The sequence below is a fragment of the Rattus norvegicus genome, chromosome 1 (genome assembly GCF_036323735.1).
Source record: "Rattus norvegicus strain BN/NHsdMcwi chromosome 1, GRCr8, whole genome shotgun sequence".
NCBI classification, from domain to species: domain Eukaryota; kingdom Metazoa; phylum Chordata; class Mammalia; order Rodentia; family Muridae; genus Rattus; species Rattus norvegicus.
Genome location: NC_086019.1, coordinates 161,893,158 through 161,915,315, shown reverse-complemented (window position 1 = coordinate 161,915,315; position 22,158 = coordinate 161,893,158). Strand labels below are relative to the sequence as shown.

The window sequence follows — 22,158 nt, the reverse complement described above, 5'->3', positions numbered from 1 at the left end:
ACACCAAAGAATGCTCGTTGTCTTATGTACATAAGTAGCATTTTAGGTTCTCATAAAATATATGAGAAGCAAAAAATATTTTAATAAATTTCAGGGACTTAAGAGTACCTACATTTATTATAAGGCAGTGTGTTTTGTCAGGCCTTTTACTATATCTCTCAGACATGCATATTCATTTACATGTTTTAAAATAGGCATGGCAGTGGGGTGGAGTGATAGATCAGCAATAAGGAGCATTTGTCGTACTTGCAGAGAACCTGGGTTCAATTCCCAGCACCCAAAGGTGGCTCACGACCATTATAACTCTGGTTCCAGGGATCCAGTGCCTTCTTCTGACCTCTGAAGGTACAGTTATACATAGTGCACACATGTACATGCAGACAAGACACTGGTGCACATGATATAGACACTTAAAAAATTAAGCATGCAAAGAAAAACACACAGTAAGGTGGTTTTTTAATGTTTGAATGAAATGGCCACAGACTTGTCATTTCTGAATACAAAATGACAATGACTGATGATGTCATGAAACAGTTACAATGAGCAGACAGGACACAGAGTAGGCTATACCCATACAGTAGGATTAGAACTACCTCGGTGAGACAGAAGAAAGGGCTGTGAGAGGAGGAAGACTGGAGGAAAGCTGTTAGGTGGACTGGGGAGTTTAAATCAGATGGCAGTAGTTCTTTGACAGAGAGCAGTTAGGGCAGAAAGCACAGCCTGAGAATGCTTAGGCTTTTATTTCTTTAGAATCTGTCTTTAGTTTTTTATACAATCTTAAAACTTTTTATTAATATTTTACTCATTTTTAACATTTCTTTATCCTTATGTAGTTTTAAAACTCTTATTAATTAATTATAAGTTAAAACTTCAGTTTTTCTTTTGATGTTTTAAAATATTAGTTAATATTTTAGTTAATATCTATTTGTGATCTTTAATTCTTGTTGGCCAGGTTTTCTAATTTCATTGGGGGGGGGACGTGGGGGTAGGAATCAAGTAGTCCCTATTATAGGAAGCATAAAATCAAATTATCTATAGTTATATTTATTTAATTTTTGAAGCATTTGTAAGTTGAATTTGCATAGTTACCAAACAAAACCATCTGGGGTACCAAATGACAACTTTTCAAATATTCTATAAATTAGACACTAGAGGAGTGTCAAAGAGATAAAAATGCTGAATGCTAGCAAGTTAACAACCAAACATTCTGAAAACAAAATTAAACCAAATGTTCTGAAACCATAGGCACTGAAAACAAACAGTGGAATAAACCAAAGGACTGTGGCCCAACCAAGCAAGTCCAAGTCCCCCCAAAACAGCTACCTACCAATATCTACTTGAGGAGGTAACACTAAGTGGTTGGGCATAGTTGGTGCTTTCTAGTATCTGACACCAATCCAGGCTACTCTTCTGGTGAAGGGGATCATCCTTGGAGCACCAGGGTTAGGTGCCAAAGCATATGTACATGAGCTGGGAAGATAGGTCAATGGACATTGCTTACCCAGCATGCACGTGTGAGGCCCAGGCCCTAAGTTCAGTTCCCAGAAACATACCCACACACAAAACATAACACAGATCTGACTTCAAAGGGACTTAGATTTTATTCTAGAACCAAACATAAGTGACCATGACATAGGAACAGATTCAGATTGACCAAATACTGTATTCCCACATGGTAACAGCTTCATAAAATTTTTATAGGTAAGAGAACATGGGGCTAGAGAGGTGGCTTGAGAGTTAAGAGCACTTTTTGTTCTTGTAGAAGACCCAGCCTTATTTCCCAGCACCCACATCAGGCAGCTCCAACCTCCTGTAACTCCAGTTACAGGATCTTCTTAACTCCTAGCTGAAGGTTTGCAAAATGTGTTACAAACATGGGTTCATCTCCTCAAGCAATAGGAACTTCTTGGACCATCTTATAGAGCTAGAGTTGAGAAAACAACCAGCCAGATAATGTGTCACCTTTTAAAATGTTTATTTAAATTGTTTGAAGCTCATGCCAGTATACAAAAGATGCACTGCTGACTGTCATATTCCTCTGTTCATTTCCCCCAGCATGACCATGTTTAAATCTCCTCTGGTCTTGTGAGATAACTTAGTATGTATGTGTTAAACCTGATGACCTGAGGTTGATCCTTGGGATCCATGGATGGAAAGAGAGAACCAGCTCCAGCAAGTTGTTCTCTGACCTCTACTCATGTGCCACGGCCTACACATACACACTAAGTTTAATTAAAAAACAAAAACGCTGTCCCTTGCTATTACTGCCTTTAACTGGCATATTGGGAAAGGTGTCCAAGTTTAAACTTGAACACTTAGATCTCACATAAATTCCATCCTGACCAAACACAGCGCAGTAAATTCTAAAGTAACTGCTTCCTTCTCCCACACTCACTTCCATGACTCGGGCCCAGCAGCTCTGTCTGCCCAGGCACAGTGGCAAGAGTTCATTCACCCCATGAGCAGTGAATAAGGTGTGGGCATTTGAGAATGGCTCTGCCATGGGAGAGGTGGCTTGGCCTACTCCCAGGGAACATCATTGTGGAGCCACAGCAAGGTGGTCCCCAAGAGGGAGGTGCAGGTCTCTGCCCTTCTGACCCAGGATTTGGCAGGCAAATTCAGCCGTGTGCGTGAGGGGTATGGGGTTAGCTAATGTTGAGTAGACTGTGTCCTGCACTGTCAGGGCCCAAGGCAGAGTGCCACCCCAGCTGCTTTCCCCGTGGGCCGTTATGGCTCATTGCCATGGAGATGCACTTGAAACAGCTAAGTGCTGCTGAGGGATGGCCTTCCATCTGTCCCAGGCCCTGTTCACTGGGAGCCCACCAAACTCAACTTGAGGACAAGTCTTTTGGGGGCACTGAGTGAACCTTACCTGTTTTTGTAACGGTTGTATGTGGCCAATGCTACAACGGTTAGTCTACGTTGCCACCCCCATAATGGCCTGCTCTCCACAGCTACACTACTTGTAGGCAAAGGTCAGCTCCTCATCTTCCCAATCGTAAGTACAGCATTTCCTTGGCAACCTCTAGATCCTTGGCTTGTGGCCACAGGACATCGTCCTAGTCGGCGTTCTGTTGCCGTGAAGAGACACCATGACAGCGGCAACTATTCTAAAAGGAAAGCATTTAATTGGGGCTGACGTACATTTTCACAGACTTAGTCCATCATCCTCATAGAGTGAAGCCTGGCAACAAGCAGGCAGACATGGTGATGAGAGTTCTACATCTGCAACCAAAGGCAGGAGGAGGAGAAAGCCACTGGGCCTGGCTTGGGCTTTTGAAACTTTAAAGCCCACCCCCGGTGACACACTTCCTCCAAGGACACACCTCCTAATCTTTAAATATTGCCCGTCCTTGATGACTAAGCATTCAGTGTATAAGCCTATGGGAGCCATTCTTACTCAAACCGCCACAAGCACATTAACCACACCAACAAGAAGGGGGAAGGGCTATCTGGGAGCTGGTGCTTTCTGATGGGAGCTCGCCCTTCCCTTCGTTCCTGAGTGCTCCAGGGAAAGGGAAAGTAGGAGGGGATGGAAGGCAGGAATAGATTCCATGATGAATCTTGGTAAGGAAAAAAGTTTGACAGTGTTTTGTACATCTTGAACTTAAAGGTTTGTGTGTTTAGTCTTTGTGGGGAAGTATGTGTAAGAGCCACAGTTAACCTGTAAGCCCCACTTGCCCAAGGACAGATAACTTCCTGGGATGTTAAGGGCTATACTTCCTGGGAAATAACAAGCCACATGTTTTCACTTCTCTAAACAAGGTTGTTTGCACCAGATGTGCTTGCTCACCAGATGTGAGCAGGTATAGGTCAGGATACGTGTTTGCCCCTGATCAGGTTGATGGCAAATGTACTGTGGACTTTGACTTTAAAGCTTCCGCATAATGTGTCTTGTGCCTGTTTACTGGGAACCCAGGAGTGGACCTGGCCTGAGTCCATCTTCTTGACTAGTATTTAATTAATGCTAGCTTTAATTAATTCAGCTCAAAATTGTGGAACTGATTTTTTTTCTCTAACGAATCCCAGGATTAATATATTCCATGTGTAGGGGGCATGTGGGGGTGACTCAAAGGCCAGAAGAGGGCATTGCTGGAGTTACAGGCTGTTGAGAGTAGCCCTATGTTGGTCCTGGAACTGCTAGGTCCTCTGGAAGAACAGCAAGCACTCTTAACTGCTATGCCATTTCTACAGCCCCTGAGTTAAAATTCTTAAGATAATTCGTATGTGTATACAGTATATTTGTATTCCTGGCCAGTGCTTGCGAAATGTGTTACAAGCATAGATCAGAGTCTAGAGGGACCCCACTGGGATTTCCAGATTCTCTGTTTGAACAAGGAATTGCACCTGGGATACACAGTTGGTGATTACAAATAGAGGCCTTTCATTAAAAGAATGATACTTCTCCGAATAGAAGTGCTTCCTGATCCTGAGAACAGAAAAATGTCCAAGGTTCGGTCCTCTGTAGGAGATTTACAATGCCTCTGCCTTCTCTGGCAGTAGGAGGGCACAGGGCTTTTTTACATACTGTTTTGTTATGTGTAGCCTGTAGTTGGAAGGATTTCTAGTCTTCCTTTGCTATTGATTTTTATCATGCAACCATCCATGCCTTATTCTCCTTCCTCTCTTAGAAGGGAATAAAGCCAAAGAGTTCCAAAGCAGTCTGTGAAACTATTTTGCATTACAATTCTGATGTCTGACTATACGTCCTTGCAGCTGACAGGAGGGACCACTTCTGAAGAATGCATTTATTTCATATCACTTTATTTCTGTACTGTTCAGCCGAGTATTATTCTGCATAAAATATGTGTAATAAGAAAGGGGCACATCCTTTGTGACAAAGTTATTAAATTTCTAAGACTCAGGTTCTGTAGCATCAAAGTCAGGTTAAGTATAGAGCAGCATGCCCTAAGGCTGTAGGCTCTTAGAGCAGGTTTTGAAAGTTCTCAGCACCACCACTAGCCCTGGCTGGAATAACTTTTCCAGCACCTCATTGGAGACACCCCTAGAGGGCAGCATTGCAACCACTTCTTCAAAGACTTCACTTGTTAAAAGGACAGACATGAAAACCAAAGCCAGCCTCTTTCAGTTTCCAAGTTAGGCCTCACATAGTCCCCTGGGTGGAGATGAGCCCATTGCTAATTCACATTTACTCCAGTGTCTGTTTGTCTTTGCGGTTCCATATGGACATTACAAGGTTTGGACATCATTACTCTCCCTTCCCTTCCTTTGACTTCCTCTTAACCAGAGTGTTAAATACCTGGTGAGCAAGCCACAGTTTGTCTGTGTCTTACCAAGGTAAGCATGGGTATTATGTGACTATAAGAGGCATCTTCCCATACATGGAAATATCCCGTGTTGCCATTTTCACCCTAGAAAACAGAAATCAATTGTACTTTAATTTTTTTAAGAAAGACAAACTGAATGAAGGGTACGGGTGAGCACCATCATTAGTCACTTTACTGCAAACCCCTTGGTGCCGTCATGAAATGTCCCCACCAGAGGATGTAATCCTTTCTTTCCCCTGTGGTATCCTGGAGATCACAGATAAGCATGTGCTTAACAATCTACAGATGAAAGACTGCTACCAAGTCTAACAGAAGTAGATCAGATGTCATAGTTTACCTTAGTCAAAATGCCAGGGCAGTCTGTGCGAGGAAGATATCTATCCAGGACCTCAAAACTAGGTTCTCAGCATAGAGATTGATTTGCCCTAAAGGGACAGAGGACAGGAGATGAGAGACAAAGAGGGGAGATAGAAAATGAGGGAGACCGGGAAGGGGACAAAAGAAAGGGGGCAGGGATATTTGTCCCAGGATAGGACAAAGGACTGCCTCTGGATAGAGAGGAGAGAGATGTGGCACATCAGAAAATAGCTGTTTATAAATGCACAAGGGGGAATCTTGTATTAGCATGAGGTGTTTCATTTTAATTGGGCATATTAATTAGGTGAACCAAAGGGGCTTTTGATTGCTGGGTTTCAATACTTTAATAGCTGGACCTTGGTGATCAGTCTCAGGAGGAGGAAGTGGCCAAATAAGGGAATAGACAGAAAAGTAATGTAATGGTTTTCAGCAAGGCAGACAGGGTGGGGAGAAGGGCAATGTTCCCAGAGCCATGCTTACCATGGCCATGCTGGAACTGGCCAAAGTTCCTTCATCTTGGGTTTTCTTTATACGGGAACTTAGAAGAGGTCAAAGAAAGTGGGAGACCAAAACCTTCAGTACCTAGTACACAAATATTTCTAGATACCTATACTATAATACCAACATCTGAAATTGGCCAGCATCCCCCTAACTGTTGTAATCATTTGTCTTGGGTTTTGTTCTGAATTCTTTGACTTCGTATTGTCTGTTCTTGAAAGTGATTATTTGTTAAATCTGCCAGTTTTAACTCCCAACTCCACCCCACATTTTCGTGATGTTTTTTCCCTGTTGCTGCTCAGTTGGGAGAGTGCTTGCCTATCTTACAAGAAGCCCTGAATCCCTCTCCCAGCACCCCATAAAACCTGATGTGGTAATTCGTGCTCTAGTCCTAGTACTCAGTAGATAGAGAAGCGTCAGAAGCTCAAGGACATCTTCAACTACATAGTAAGTTTGCAGCCAGCCCAGGCTATGTGAGATCCTGTCTGACAAATCAGAGACAGGAGGGAGTGCCAGCTGATAATTCCCAGTGATAGCTCTCAGTATCTCAGGTTGTTCCTTTAAGAAAGGGGAAAGGATATCTATTGTAAATTATTATTTTATTTGCTTGTTTATTTGGCTTTTTGTACATGTCTGTTTGACCCACACTGGCTTCAAACCCGTGATCCTCCTCACCTTGACTCCCAAGTAACTGGATTATAGATGCCCACCATTGCCCACCATTGCCTAGCTCTTTCCTTTTAGACCTCTGATTGTAGATGCACATGGGTGGGCTGTTGGTGTTGCAGAAGTCCGAGCATGCTTCTAGACATTCCCAATTCCAACAGTCACCGCAGTCAGCTTTGTAAGGACAGTGTTTATCTTCAAGTTCAAACTAAAGGCTCTGGGCAGGGATCATAAGCATCAGCTTTGCAATCTTGAGACTGTTGAAAAAATGTGGAAACAGTAGAGACGGCACCTTTCACCAAGGTGTACCCCAAGAAGAAACAGATCCCAGCTGTTCAGAGTACAAGCTAAGCAGAGCCTGACTCTCATCCCAGTGCTGTGCCCTGAAGTTTTTTGTGACTTACACCTCTAGAACTATAAGCCTATTTCACTCTTTATTCTGTAAGTGGCCTTGCTCACAGTGTTTCTTCACAGCAATAGGAAAGTAACCAGTACAGGATAGTTATGTGTGTGTGTCAGGTTGACAGGGGCTCAGCTATACAGGTTGTTTCTTGTCAACCTGACACACACCTCCACGTATTTGGGAAGAAGGATTCTTGACTGAGAAAATGCTCCATCTGGTGTGTAGATAAGTCTGTGGAGTATCGTCTTGCCTAATGATTGGTGTGGGAGAGCCCACATACGCTGGGTAGTATCACCCCTGTGTAGGTGACTGAGTGAGCAGTGGAAAGCCAGCCAGTCGGCAGTACTCCCCTATGCCTTCCACTTCAGTCCTGCCTCCAGATTCCTACCTTAAATTCCTGCCCTGGTTTATCAATAGAGTGTCACCTGAAAGTTTGTAAGCTGGAATAAACACCACCACCACCACCAAGTTGCCTTTGGTCACAATGTTTTATCATGGTAATAAAATCTCTAAGACAGGTGTTGGGGATTTAGCTCAACGGTAGAGCGCTTGCCTAGCAAGCTCGAGGCCCGCACTGGGTTCGGTCCCCAGCTTCGGGGGGGGGGGGGGGGGGGGGAAGGGAAGGGGCTGGGGATTTAGCTCAGTGGTAGAGCGCTTACCTAGGAAGCGCAAGGCCCTGGGTTCGGTCCCCAGCTCCGGAAAAAAAAAGAACCAAAAAAAAAAAAAAAAGAACGAAAAAAAAGGGAAAAAACAAAACAAAACTCTAAGACAGAGTTTCTTACCAGTAGCCCAGAATGACCTCAATCTCTAGATTGTTCTGCCTTACTCCCAAATAATCATAGTCATGGACCCCCATGCCCAGCATGGTGCAACAGTGAAAAAGAGATCTGAAGTTCAGCTGAAATCTCAGCTAAAGGCATAAAGTCGAGAAACACAGATAATGATGGTAATAAAATAACTCACAGAAGAGATTTCTGGGTGAGTCCTGGAAACTGAGTCACCTCAAGATGTGGGGAAGGATGATGAAGGATAAGGGACCTTGTCAGAACAAGGCCAAAAGAATCATGCATGGTGAACAATGCCTTGGGGAACTGTGAAAGAGGCTCCAGGAAAAAGGCCAAGGGCCTTTTACCTCAAGTGCATTTTGTTCCCTGGATTGTTCTTGGATGCAATTTCATGCCTCCTGTGACAAATATTTGCATTCAATTTATAAAATGTTTATTCTCGTTGGATGTCAGATCGTAGCTATAGAGCCCAATCTGGTGAGAGGGCTTGCTGAGTGCCACGTCTGTCTGCTCTCTATCCAGAGGCAGTCCTTTGTCCCACTCCAGGACAAATACCCCTCCCCCTCTCCCATGCCCCTTTCCTCCTCCTTTGTTCCCTTCCCTATCTCCCTCTACTCTGTCCCCTTTCTTTGTCCCTTAACCCTGCCCTCTGTCCCTGTGGGGCAAATAAGTCTCCTTAGTGCTGAGAACTTGGTCTTGTCAGCCCTGAGCCAATACTTTAGCTTTCAGTGTTCTCCCTGCACCCTGCACCCTGAATCTGGATATAACCTTCTGCTTGCTCTCTCAGACATCATCTATAGTACGTGCCTGTGTTTATATTGGTCTGTCTTGAGAAAGTTTTGGGAAAGGGTTGCTCTGTTAATTTTTAGTATGTGTGTACTGGTGTTTATTTACATGTTTTTCTGGTCATGGTTTTTCTGAACTCAACCAGAGTTCCTTGGATCACTGCTTTCTTTGTTACATTCGTGTCTAAAAGCACACTGACCCTGAGGTAAGGTTGTCTACAGCATTAGATCATAGTTGGTCCCGTTCTTTCAGGTTCTCAGATCCCAGGTCCCAAAGACACAGATCGAACAGACCCTCAACCTACCCACAGAGATGCCGGCCATGTCAAAGAAAGCCTGGAGAGGCCCACTGGCTGAGTAGGATATGGCTGTCAACAGAGCTAGCTACAGGATTGGCATAAGCAGGTTAGCACAGCTGGGCATTAATTTTGTCAGGTCATCCTCTGCCAGATACATCATTTCCTTGCTGTGTATGTGAAAACCTGGGGTAGGATCCTGGTCCTCCCCTGAAGAGCTATGTAATTGTGGCCAAGCCACTTAACTAATATTTAGATTCTATGGCTGTTAAATGTAGGGTTGGCACTCTGTAGCATAAACCCAGTAGTGGCTTCTAAACAACATCCTCATCATAAGATTGCCTGGCCCGGGACTGTTGAGTACCTCATAATTGCTGGGCAGACACAAAGAGTCAGCCTCTCTCCCAGTTCCCTCTCACTGATCTGAGGCCCAAAACAAACAGCAAGGGCTGGTCTGTGCCCACAAAACCTGTTTGTATTAGAAGAAGTGACAAGTAAGGCTCTTAATCCTCTCCGGCCTTTCACACTAAGGTGTGGCAGAATAGACAACAGACCAAGCCTTTTACACCACCTGCTATAAAGGAAAAGACTACGAAAGAATTGAAATTGCTTTAATAACCCTTCTGAACAGCACATATGTGCTCAAAGCTGGGCTTTCCCACACCGTTACCTATATCAGTTCTGACCCTCCAGAAACTTCTTAGAGAGGTCGTAACTGTTCGTCTTAAAGCCTTCTTTGTATTCTAGTAACCTCACCCCCAGGAATCCTTCTCCCTCCTCAACTTACTCTCAAATTTCACAGAAGACATTTTCTGTTAAGAGTTTTCTGGGGGCTTACAGAAAATGGGTTCAAATCCAGTCAGCTACCCAGCTATGGCCTCAAAAATGATGGACCCAGTCCAGGAGTCCCCTGGAGACTGGTCCTGCTCAGTCCCTTCAGAACTTCACCCTTTCATGAAGTTTCTAGTAAGTCTTCAGTCTTCCCTAACCTAGACACAGCTCATTAGAAACCTTTGCTCTGCCCCTCCCTCCTCAGTCTGCCTCCCTGAGCTCCCCCGGCTCCCACCCCTCACTCATCTCATGCAGACCCTCACAGACCCTCTAGGTAAGAAGAACTAGGAGTCTGAGAAAGGAACGTTCCCATTGACCCTCCAGTAAGCCACCAAGCCATGGAGATGCCCACCCCTCTACTCTGAGAGCCCCTACCTATTTAGGCCTCAGAATTAGGCACTGTCCCCTTCCCCTGGGACTTGGATTATCTCCTGTCAACCTTGCTTCCAGTGTAGGCTGTGACAGCAGATTCACGAAGGACTTGTGAAAAATTCAAAGAATGAAGTGTAAGTACAAATAAGACATGTAAGGCTCTTCTCCCCAGCTCTCAACTGTCTTTCTATCTTCAGGCCTAGTAATTCCCCTCCATCCGTGGTATAGTTAGAGCGCCTCATAGGCATGTTCCCCTGCCCAGTACTGCCGACCCCACCTTGTCTGCTGTGGGAAGCCATTACCATCTTCAGACCTCAGTGTGATCAGTTCTGTATCACCATGAATTTTTGGAACTCTGTCCCTTTCATCTGGGATGCTCTTATGACACCCTGAGGCCACTATGCCATGCAGTTCAGCTGGGCCAGCCCTTGGCTTACCACTCACGGAATGATGGCCACCAGAAGAAGCTAGTGGGTCTAACAGAAGAACCTTGAATCAAACCACAGAATATTGCAAAATTCTGACTGTGGCCATCTGCATTAGGCTCTCCACCTGACGAAAAGCATGTGAAGTCTTCTGGGCTCACTCCGGTGCCCTTCCTCTAGCTTCCTTTGCCATGCCCTATGATCTTATTTTCATTTTGCAGATGGTTTCCATCTCCCAAGACATGCTGAGTTCCTTGAGGGCTAGGATTACGTCTAATTCATATCTGTCCTGAGTACTTTCAGTAGTACTGAAGACTCTTTACCACTTGCCAAATTCAGAGTACTCAGGGCTGGGAGAAACTTTAATCAAGTTAAAATTAGAGGCAGGGGGAGGGGAAGCCCAGTAGTGTAGCACATATTTGGTATGCACAGGGCCCTAGGTTCCAGTACCACTACTCTCAAAATCAGTATACTTTAATGTCATTTTTATGCATGTGTATATGTGCAGGTAGGTATGTGTGCAGACCAGAGGTCAAAATCAAATGTCTTTCTCCCTCACTTTCCCCATTAATTTCTTTTTTTTTTCTTTTTTTTTTTTTTTTTTTTGGTTCTTTTTTTCGGAGGTGGGGACCGAACCCAGGGCCTTGCGCTTCCTAGGCAAGCGCTCTACCACTGAGCTAAATCCCCAACCCCTCCCCATTAATTTTTGAGACAGGGTCTCTCACCATTATTAACCTGGATCTGCTCAGCAAGGCCCCAATTTCTCTTGTTTCTGTCTCTCCAGAGCTGGGGTTACAGGTATGCACCACTGTGCCTGGCATTCTACAGGTTCTAGAGGTCAAAACTCAGGCCTTCATGTTTACATAACAAGCACTTCACTGAGCGAGTTCCCAAGCTTTATATGCACCTTATAAAGACTTTAAAGAACAGTCTGTGTCACCAGCAGCTCCTACAACCAGAGTGGTTCTAATCTAGCAGAGACTTCCAATTGTGACAGAAAGCATTAAGATGACTTATCCATCCTATCAGCAAAGCCGGGAGCAGTCAAAGAATGGTCTCCCAGAGGAGGCAACATCCAAGCTTGATCTGCAAATGCAAGTGGTTGCACAGACTGAAAAAGCTTATGGCTATATTCACCCTACCCCTGAGGAGGAGGAGTGATGGCCTGGATTGGTCAAATGCAAGAATACTAAACTAAGCTACTGTTGAAGGGGTGGAACCCAGTGTGTAGCAAGGGTTGTCCTGATCTAGGATGGCACAGGCCTGATTCTCCTCTCGCAAAGACACCAGGTAAGATGGGGTGGGTGGTATCTTCTTATTGAGAAAAATATATTTGTGTGTGAGAGAAAAAGAGAGACAGCGAGCAGGAAAGGAAGGAGGGAGGCAGGGAAGGAGAGAGAGAGAGAGAGAGAGAGAGAGAGAGAGAGAGAGAGAGAGAGAGAAAGAGAGAGAGAGAGAGAGAGAGAGAGAGAATGGAGGTCATAGGACAACTTGCAAGCATTCTACTATGTAAGTCCTGGCAACAGCAGGGTTGTCTACTGAAACATCTTGCCAAACCTCAGGGTTATTCTTTTGGGGAATTAATTTATTCTCCTTTCACCCCATTCTCTTCTTAGAGTAGAAAACTGCATAGTCCATGCAGCCCCAAGGGTTCATGGAGAGCTGGGGAGACACCAGACAGCAAGAGATAGCAAAAGTTACTTTGCCTATCATGTCTTCTACTCAAATACTACCCCCACCCCCACCCCAGGAACACTGGCATGCTGCTGCGGGACAGGGGTAGCCCTGCCATCTGGGCTGCAAACCAAAGGAGGAACTAGCTAAAGTAGTTCTTAGGAAGGAGGAGGGCAAACTCAGAGCAGAGAGAACTTATCACAAATGTAGAGCAATAAGCAGTGAGCTGCAGCCCAAGGAGCACAAAGACCCAGTGAAGGATGGAGTCCTTCAGAGGGTGGTAGCCTGGCTCCATGCGGGCGCACCTAGTCGCACTAAGAGCACTATTTACTGTGCCTCTTATCCTGTGGCAGACGTGCTTCTAGGTACTTAGTCACATCAACTCACAGTATGAGCTACTGAGACAACCCGCCCAATCCCACAGGTAAAGGCTCTAGAGACCCACTGCCTTCTTTCATCCAAGTTCAGTTGCCACGGTGCCAAGGAGACAGATCTGCTGACCTGGACTTACCAGGAGGTGGCCTGTAGGAGCTGGTACGGGAGCTGAGCAAGGGAGCTGGGTCCGTGGAGACCAGCAGAGCTTTAGGCGTAGGGGCTCCAGGCACCTGGAAGAGTGGTTTAGAAAAGAGAGGTACAGCCAAAAGGACCAAAGAGAAGACACTTCAAGTTACAGCCAAGTCAGAGGTTGTACATCTTACACACAGAGCGAGCCAGCTCCGCCCTCAGAGAGGGCCGTGCCCTTCCCCACAGAATTTCCCTCTTTTTACACTGAAAGTTGGCTACGCTCCAGGTTCTTGAGACTCACCAAAATAAATGTTCTCTTTTTTGAAACCAAATTGACTGATGCATTAAGATTGAATTTTCCTTTCTAGAAATGACTCTACTCAAAGAATTGAAAACACGCATTTAAAAACAAACAACAACAAACCACTCACAAAACAGTTGTGTTATGTCTATATAGTTCAACGTGTCTCAAGTCTTTGTCCTGCAGGCCATGACCACCCATCACAGCTGATTTAGAGAAATGCTTTTAAGTTATGCTTTAAGATGAGGACAGAAGGTACCTATAACCCCATCACTAGGGAGGTGAAGGCAGGGAGGTCAGAAGTTCACAATGAGCCTAAGTCATATAAAATCCTGTCTTTAAAAAGCTAAAATAACCAGGGCTTGGTGGTGCAAGCCTTCAATCCTAGCTCTTTGTGAGTTTCAGGCCAGCCAGTCTCAAAAAATAAAAGTAAACCTAAAATATAATAGTTTAACCACCATAAGTCTTTTATCACTTGTATGATCACTGAGAGATGTTATGTTTTTCAGGGAGGAAATCAAACCCAGCGAGTTAACTAACCCATGGAAAGAGCTGAGACTCAGGTCCAATGTTCATCCCTATTTTATCCATTGTATTCACTGACAAAGTCTTTATAGGCCGCCAGTGTAGCCCTGTTAGCCGAGTGCTTGCCCAGCATGTATGAAGCAGTGAGTGCTATTACCAGCTCCACACACTCTGGGCATTGTGACATATTCCTGTAATTCCAGCACCCGGGAGGTAGAGGCAGGGGGATCAGAAGTTCAAGGTTATCTTTGAAGACCAGGCTAGAGTATGTAAGACCTTGTCAGAAGAAATGAGGGAGGAGGAGATAAGGAAGGAAAGAAGGAAAGGAAGGAAGGAAGAAAGGAAGGAAAAAAGGGAGGGACAGAGGGTAGAAGCATTGAGGAGGGGAGGAAGAAAGAAAGGAAATTGAAATAAAATTACAGGCCCAAATTTGCTAGACACTAGCTTATGTCAAGTTGACATAAAAACTAGCCAGAACAGAAGAGAATCAGAAGTTAAAGATCATCATCCTAGACTGTAGTTTGAGGCTAGCATGGGCTCTGTATGATCCTTGATTACACGGTAAATGCACATAGGAAAAAGAGTAACTGCTACAGGACAGTGCCGACGTGCACAACTAAGTAGAGAGAGGATTAAAGATCGGAATTTTTTTGGCAAGGTCGGAGGACACATGAGCAGGCTACTTGCAGGAAAGGCTTGGAAAATAACCAGTTGCAACAAGCAGACACAGAAGCATGTGGAGAGGAGGATGCCAAAGAGTTATAAGCCAATATCACCCAATGGCCACAGGCTACACAATTCTCACCACACCCCTGGAGAACAGTAATGTAATCCTTCATTGTAGACGAGAACATCAGGACCAGAGGTCTGACTGGCTCCCTTGTGGTGCAGTTTCAAGCAGTGATCAGGAAATGTCCTTTAGTTCACGCCCTGGCCTCATGCCCCGTTAGTCAGCTGCATAGAGTCTATCAGAATCCGAACCTTAACCCAAGCAAGCAGTGTTTGCCCCCCAATATTGTCCTCCAGTGCTGGATCCAGCTGGACAGAGACAGACAGGAAGGGGTAAAGAAATGGTGGTACCGCTGACAGAGAAAGGGCTGGATGGAAATCACAGCAAGGTGGAGACTGACTCTGGACATGTGTCTGTCATCCTGTGTCTGGCATCTAGGGGGTTATACGTCAGCCGTGACAAACACACCTATGAAACACTCTCAACTGTGGGAGACCTAAGATGCTCACTGTCTTCAGAAACTTGGACCCCTCCCCACCCCCATCCCTTGTTCTGCTTTAGTTCAGTTATTCTCCTGCCGCAGCCTCCCTGAATGCTGGGATTATAGATTTGAGCCACCATAGTGAGGGATACACAAACCAGGACCTTCTTCATGCTAGATGATATTATACCAACTGAACCAGGCCCTTTGGTTTGGTTTGGTTTGGTTGGGTTGGGTTTTTCGGTTGGTTAGTTGACTTGGTTGTCGTTGTTTGGTTGGTTGTTTGGTTTTTAAAGCAAGGTCTCATGTAACCTGTTTTGACCTTGAGCTCCCTATGTATGGAAGGATGATCTGAAATCTGAATCCTCCTGCCTCTTCCTTCTCATGTGCTGAGAGCCTACAGGCCTAATCCAAATTCTGGGAGGGACCTGACGGGGATAGAGAAGGATTCCGTTGGTGTAAAAGATTCCTGGCTCATCTGTGACTCCTGCCTCCCACTCCCCAGCCCCCCAGATGGCTTTGCCCTGCAGTCGCAGGTCCAAGACTCCCAAGACACTGGCTTTCCTTCTAGTGGGTATGACTTTCGTGGTGCTGAACCAGTGGCTCCTCCAGGAGCCCATGCGGGAGAAAGCCAACGGTTCCGTGGTCACTCCCTGGTCTTCTGAAGCTGCTGTGCTGCGTTTGCCGCTCCTCCCGGCGCCCCCCTGCGCGGCCAACGTCTCTGTGGACCTCCTGGATGGCTTCCAGGAGTTGCCCGCTAGGATCCAAGATTTCCTGCGCTACCGCCACTGCCGCCGCTTCCCGCAGCTGTGGGACGCGCCACACAAATGCGTGGGGCCCCGCGGCGTCTTCCTGTTGCTGGCAGTGAAGTCGTCGCCTGCCCACTACGAGCGGCGCGAGCTGATCCGGCGCACATGGGGCCAGGAGCGCAGCTACAGCGGCCAGCAGGTGCGTCGCCTCTTCCTGGTGGGGACCTCCTCTCCGGAGGAGGCGGCCCGCGAGCCTCAGCTGGCCGATCTGCTGAGCCTGGAGGCGCGCGAGCACGGCGACGTGCTGCAGTGGGACTTCAAGGACACCTTCCTCAACCTCACACTCAAGCACCTGCACCTGCTCGACTGGACAGAGGAGCACTGCCCGGGAATGAGCTTCCTGCTCAGCTGCGACGACGACGTCTTCGTGCACACGGCCAACGTGCTGCGCTTCCTGGAGGTGCAGTCGCCCGAGCGCCACCTCTTCACCGGGCAGCTTATGGCTGGTTCTGTGCCCATCCGCGAAAGCTGGAGCAAGTACTTCGTGCCCCGACAGCTCTTCCCAGGCACAGCCTACCCTGTGTACTGCAGCGGCGGCGGCTTCCTTATGTCCCGCCGCACAGCCCAGGACCTGCGCAGAGCCTCACACCATGTCCCGCTTTTCCCCATCGACGACGCCTACATGGGCATGTGTCTGCAGCAGGCCGGCCTGGCACCCAGCAACCACGAAGGCATCCGGCCCTTCGGCGTGCAGCTGCCCGGTACGAAACGCTCATCCTTTGACCCCTGCATGTACCGCGAGCTGCTGCTGGTGCACCGCTTCGCGCCTTATGAGATGCTGCTCATGTGGAAGGCGCTGCACGACCCGGCGCTGCAGTGTAGCCACAGACAGGATGCAGGGTCTCCCGAGGCCAGAGGGGAAATGATCTCCGATGCACACTGATGTCACCCAGAGGACAGATCTGGAAAACAGTATATCCTAGTGTACCTAGGTCCTAGCCTCATCTTCAGGGGTTCTGGTCCTATTGGGCAGGGGTGGCTTCAGACGTGTAGGTGGTATTTTTCTTGTTTTAAGTCGACTCCAAGATCTCTGGGCTGGGAATATCTATCTGTTCCTCCTCACACACCAGTCTTCCAGGGCATCTGTCTTCTGTCCTCCATTCGTGCCCTCGTGGGCAGCAAGAGAGGCATGGTGGCCAAGATCAATGTCAGCTGTCAAAAGAAGCGCAATTATAAATGGTCATCTCCACTGTTTGCTCCACTAATGAGTAGAGCTCCCAGACGTCAGTTTACACTCAGAATAAAGGGGTGTCTGGCAGCCTCGCTTCCGCCATGTTCCAGGACTCTGGTGAGGCCAGTAAAAAGCAAAGGCCCTTACGGGCAGTAGCTACACTTGCCTCTCCAATGCTTTAGGAAGTGCATGCTTGAGTGGGCAGTGGCCACCTGTCCCAATGGTGTGGAGTATGTCTGTGAGAATATTGTATTAGTTTCCTGTTGCTGCTATAACAAATTCTCATTAACTTTCGAAGCCTAGGAATAAGCCCACTTGGCCTGTAGTTCTCTGACAACACAGGTCTCACTAGGCTAGCATCAAGGTGTTGTCTCACTAGGCTAAGGCAAGGTGTTGGTAAAATTGCTTTCTTTCCTAAGTATTCCACAGGGGAGAGCTCTCCGCTCCCATTCCCTAGCTTCTAGAGGGAGAGAGGGGTCCTTTACCTTCAAAACCAGCAACGCTACCTTTCCCTACAGCCACATTTCTTGCTGATTCTTCTCCTCCATCCACACCTCCTTCCCTGGAACTAAACCCTGGGTCCACTTGTTAGCCCAGGCTTCGCTTACCATCTGTTTGTTTGCTCAAGCTGCTCTGAAACTTGTTGGGGAGATAAGCATGGTTTTGAATTCCGGAACCTCCTGCCTTTACCTCCCAAAGGGTGGACTGCAGGTTTGTCTTCACGCCCAGCTATTATCTTCATGTTGTAAAGCGAGATCACTAGGTCTATTATAGCTCATCACGTCGTTTAAATGTAACCTAGTTTAGATGGGGGCATGGACATCCTTGGAGGACCATTAGTGCTGTCTCCCATGGTGCCACACACACATATGTGTGGGATAAACAACAATAAATGGAGGAAATGAACTCGCGACAGGCATGCTGTTTCCTCAACAGACGGTCCTGATACCAGCTCTGATCTCAAACAATTGAGCATTATTAATCCTGGATTTCCTGCTTTAGTGCCTTGTTCTCAGCTCCCTGGCAGAAGGTTGTCTCCATTTGGGGGTGGGGGGACAGGGGAAGGTATTACAATTCTGGCATTCCGTGTTTAGGAATGTGAGAAAGGCAGCAGATCTAGGTCTGCCATGTGACTCTGGGGCCTGGCCGCTCATGTCAAGAACAGGAAAGGCCACTGGGTCTAGGGGAATCTCTTCTCCCTCCAGCCTCACCTGAAGTCATCTGGAAGATCAAGCACGTTGGATGCCGCCTCCTGGCTTATGTGCCGCCAGGGGGCGCCTCTGACCCACGGCCCGTCTCTCCTTGTTGGCGCTAGGCTGGCCGACTGAGCTAAGGTTTCAGGGTGTCCAATTCCAACTGGCATCCTGAAAGGCATGGAGCACCAGGCATCGTTAGACTAGCGGCTGGGGAGCTGGATCATACCTCGTGTCACCCGCCCTCATTCTGCACTCAGAACTCTCAGGGAGTGGCCACCCTTGGGTGCCCTGACTTTCTTTGAAAAGCCTAGCATACTCTGATATCTATCCTAAGGACCTCAGGAGTTGGAAAAAGATGTTCCTGACTCACGGCGATAGAGCCAAATATCCTATGTGAAATTGATAACCCCTAGAAGGGTGTGATACCTGCCAAATCCCACAGCCCTCTGGAAGTTGAGGCACCGGGTACCAAGTTCTGGGCCTGGGCTGAAACCACTGCAAGACCCGGTCGCAAAAGGAGAAAACCTAGGTAGGCTTGCCTGGAACTCGTACTGAGTTGAGAAAGGCTTTGAAATACTAATTTTTTTTTCTGCCACCAGCTCCCAATTCCTAGGATTATAAACCGGCTCCACCATAACCAGCCCCAAAAATTATTTTTTAAAGTCTCAGAAGTTAGGGCTGGAAAGATGGCTCAAGCAGTTAAAGACACTTGCTGCCAATGACATGAGTTCATTTATCCAGACAGCAGATACACAGAAATAAAGGTGTGAGGGGTTTTTGGGTTTTGTTTTTGCCTCGTTTTGTCTTAGAAGGGACAGGAGTGGTGGCTCCATGCTTAAGAGCTCTTACTGCTCCTGCAGAAGACCAGGGTTCAGTTCCCAGAAACCACATGGTGTCTCAAAATCAATTCCTGTCCCTGGGATTCAATGCTGTCTTCTGGCTTTGGGGGATCACTAGGTACCCCTGTATTCACGTGATCTCATGAACTCACCCAGGTACATAAACAGTTTTATTTTATTTTTTTAATCCTCAGAAGTTTACAGCTAAATCAAATTAAGTTCCTCTTTTTAAAATATGTATTTATCCATTTTTTATTTAAGACATGATCTCACGAAGCCCAGGCTTGACCACAATTGGCTGTATAGTTGCGAATGGCCCTGAATTCCTGTTCTCCTGCCCTGGAATTCCAAGTGCTGCTTTTCTAGTTTCTATAAGGATGTCACCCTGTCCCCAGTCCTGGAATAAAGTTCTTACACGATCTAATCATACTTTTTTAAAAAAAATCAGTACATTACTTAATTTCATATAAAATTTAAACAAAAATTTAAACATGTTAAAATAAGTATAGCTTGAGCATATCAAAAATTTTCTCTACATATTCTGAAACATTCCTCCAGGGGGCAGAATACCTTCTCGAGAACTATTAGGCTGCACAGAGACCCCTCACAGATAGAAAACGGATTAAATTAGTTAAGAAAACACACCCATTTCTAGATGCAAAATCAATGTAGTTTCTGTATCAAGACATCAAGGAAAGCTATTGCTTTGTGGATGTCGCTTTGTTTGGGTTTCATTTGTTTATTTCAGTGTTTTGAGACAGGGTCTTGCCCTATTGCCTGTTGTTCCATGGAAGGGACATGGACGTCCCTGACACCCACATGCCCAGGCTGGTCCCAAACTCATGCTTTGTAATCCCAGTGCTTGAGCTGAGGCAGGAGGATTACCTAAGGTCTAGGCCAGCCTGAGTTACAGAGCAAGTCTCCAAAAACAAAACAAAACATTGTAAAACGTCAGTATAATAGAAACCAAATGTACTTCGGACTGAGTATGAGAAGACAGAAGCAGTAATACATTTTAAGATGTCTTTAAATATGTAAATTAATGTCTAGAGACAGCATGTCGTCAAGTCACAGCTAACCCTCTGCTTCATTGGATTCTTGTCCCCAGAAACAGTAATTTACCAACTGTTATGATCTCCATGTGGCTAGGGTGAGGGCTGATGTCCAGGAAGAGAGGAGACTTCTTCAAGATCAAAGGGGTCTACAGAGCATCAGGGACTAAGTCCCCTGCCTCCTGCCGCCTCCGGAGCTCTGCCCAGTCCCTACCCCTGCTGGTCACTCACCCTCTGAGCAGAGAGCAGCAGAGGCCAGTGGCCAGCCTGCAGCTTCCAAGAGGAGACAGACAGCAATTTGGTTGTCTGTTATCTTTATAGTGTCTGAACTGCTACTGGACTGGCCCTCCCTTTGCCCTATAGCACTTGAGGAACTGCCAATCTTTCCGCATTAAATCAACATCCTAACAATGTCTTCTGAGAGTAAGGCCCTCTTCACCCTGGGACAGTCATTTCAGACTAATACTGGCTGCTATAGGCTGCCCCTCCCCCCAAGCTTGTACCCCACCCACCTGTGAATAACCAACAGCTCAGTGCAAGAGGCTTCTTTCCAGATTGACCTCAGTGCTCCCACAAACACAATGACATCAGACCTCAGTGCTCCCACGAACACAATGACATCAGACCTCAGTGCTCCCACGAACACAATGACATCAGACCTCAGTGCTCCCACGAACACAATGACATCAGACCTCAGTGCTCCCACGAACACAATGACATCAGACCTCAGTGCTCCCACGAACACAATGACATCAGACCTCAGTGCTCCCACAAACACAATGACATCAGACCTCAGTGCTCCCACAAACACAATGACATCAGAGCTCAGTGCTCCCACAAACACAATGACATCAGACCTCAGTGCTCCCACAAACACAATGACATCAGTTTTCAAAATGCCATCCTTGTTCTTCATTCTCGCCCTCCAGACTTGTAAGCAGAGGGAAGACTGAGTAGAGATTTACCCATTTACCTATGGTCCTTGACTGCTGAGGTAGGGGGATAAGCTGAGCAGAAGGAAGGACAGGGGAGAGGGGGAACATGGTAAGCAGGAAGCCCCACCTATAGGAGGAAGAAGAGGAAGGTTCTAAGACAACAGAATTGGGAGGAACTTGGAACCTTGTTGGGATAGGTGGGAGGAAGTGCCCTTGGTTTTCCGGTAAGGTGAAATTAATTCCTCAAAGGTGGTTATGATGTGGGAGGGAGTCTCTGGAAGCTCCTGAGAGACATGGAAGTCCCTGACACACACATCTACCTCAAGCACTCAGAGATGAGGACAGCTGTTGGGGTACTGGGGCTCCAATGAGCAGGACCCCTGATAACAGTTCACTTTTGGGTCCCAGGGGCCCAGTGTTGTGAACTTGTAGTTTATCCAATGCCGTTGGCTTTCCAGGTGAAAAAAGCATGGAACCTTCGGGTGACTCAAAGCTTCCTCTCTGAGTAAGCCTTCCAATCCCTAACCTTCAAGGAACACCAGGTCCACCTCTCCCTGGCAGCCATTAAGGCCCACGTGGACAGCCTCTGACCCCATAAGCCACTTACAAGTACTGAGCCACTCACACAGAGAAGGGTCAGAGTCCAGGCTAGAGAGGCACTGTGACTCTTTTACCTGCTAAAGACAGGGACATGGATAGGGGTCCCCACTCCAGTGTGGACTATCTCAGTGCTTTGAAAAGCAGTGTGGGAGTTCTACAAAAGTTAAGCATCATTGCCAGGGTGTGGTGGTACACACCTGCCAGGCTAGCACTTGAGAGGCTGAGTCAGGAGACAGAGTTCAAGGTCAGATAGTGCTACCAAGGGAGAGTCTTTAAAAATAACAAAGGGGGCTGATGAGATGGCTCAGAGGTTTCCAACACTGACTGTTCTTCCTGAGGTCCTGAGTTCAATTCTCAGCAACCACATGGTAGCTAGGGACTGTCTACAAAGAGATCCAATGCCCCTCTGGTGTGTAGTTGTACATCCAGAAAGAGCATTCACATTTCAAAAAAAACAAAAACCAAAAAACTAAATAAAATCCAAGCAGATGTGGCAGTGCATAGCTGTGATGGCAACATTGGAAGTGAAGCAGAAGGATCAGAGTTCAATGCCTCCCTCAGCTACACAGAAAATTTAAAGTTGCAGTAGACGATATAACAGAAACCCTGACTCAGCATATAAAGGGACTTGCTTC

At 46.7% G+C, this 22,158-nt stretch overlaps 1 protein-coding gene across 2 annotated transcripts; it reads left to right on the top strand.

Annotated features, from left to right (window-relative positions):
• Nucleotides 1-269: 269 nt before the first annotated feature.
• Nucleotides 270-17,812, top strand: B3gnt6 (UDP-GlcNAc:betaGal beta-1,3-N-acetylglucosaminyltransferase 6). Of its 2 annotated transcripts, none has more exons than XM_006229745.5 (2): nt 270-11,996; nt 15,427-17,812. In XM_006229745.5, exon 2 carries the CDS (start codon nt 15,435-15,437, stop codon nt 16,611-16,613), a length of 1,179 nt encoding a protein of 392 aa, XP_006229807.1. In that variant the 5' UTR covers nt 270-11,996; nt 15,427-15,434; the 3' UTR covers nt 16,614-17,812. The 2 variants fall into 2 exon arrangements, with proteins under 2 accessions (XP_006229807.1, NP_001099681.1); NM_001106211.1 differs by having other exon boundaries at nt 11,962-11,996; nt 15,435-16,993.
• Nucleotides 17,813-22,158: the final 4,346 nt, after the last annotated feature.

Bases quoted from the DNA above. Each gene is read 5' to 3' on its own strand.
- B3gnt6 (XM_006229745.5), top strand. From the start codon at position 15,435: ATGGCTTTGCCCTGCAGTCGCAGGTCCAAGACTCCCAAGACACTGGCT.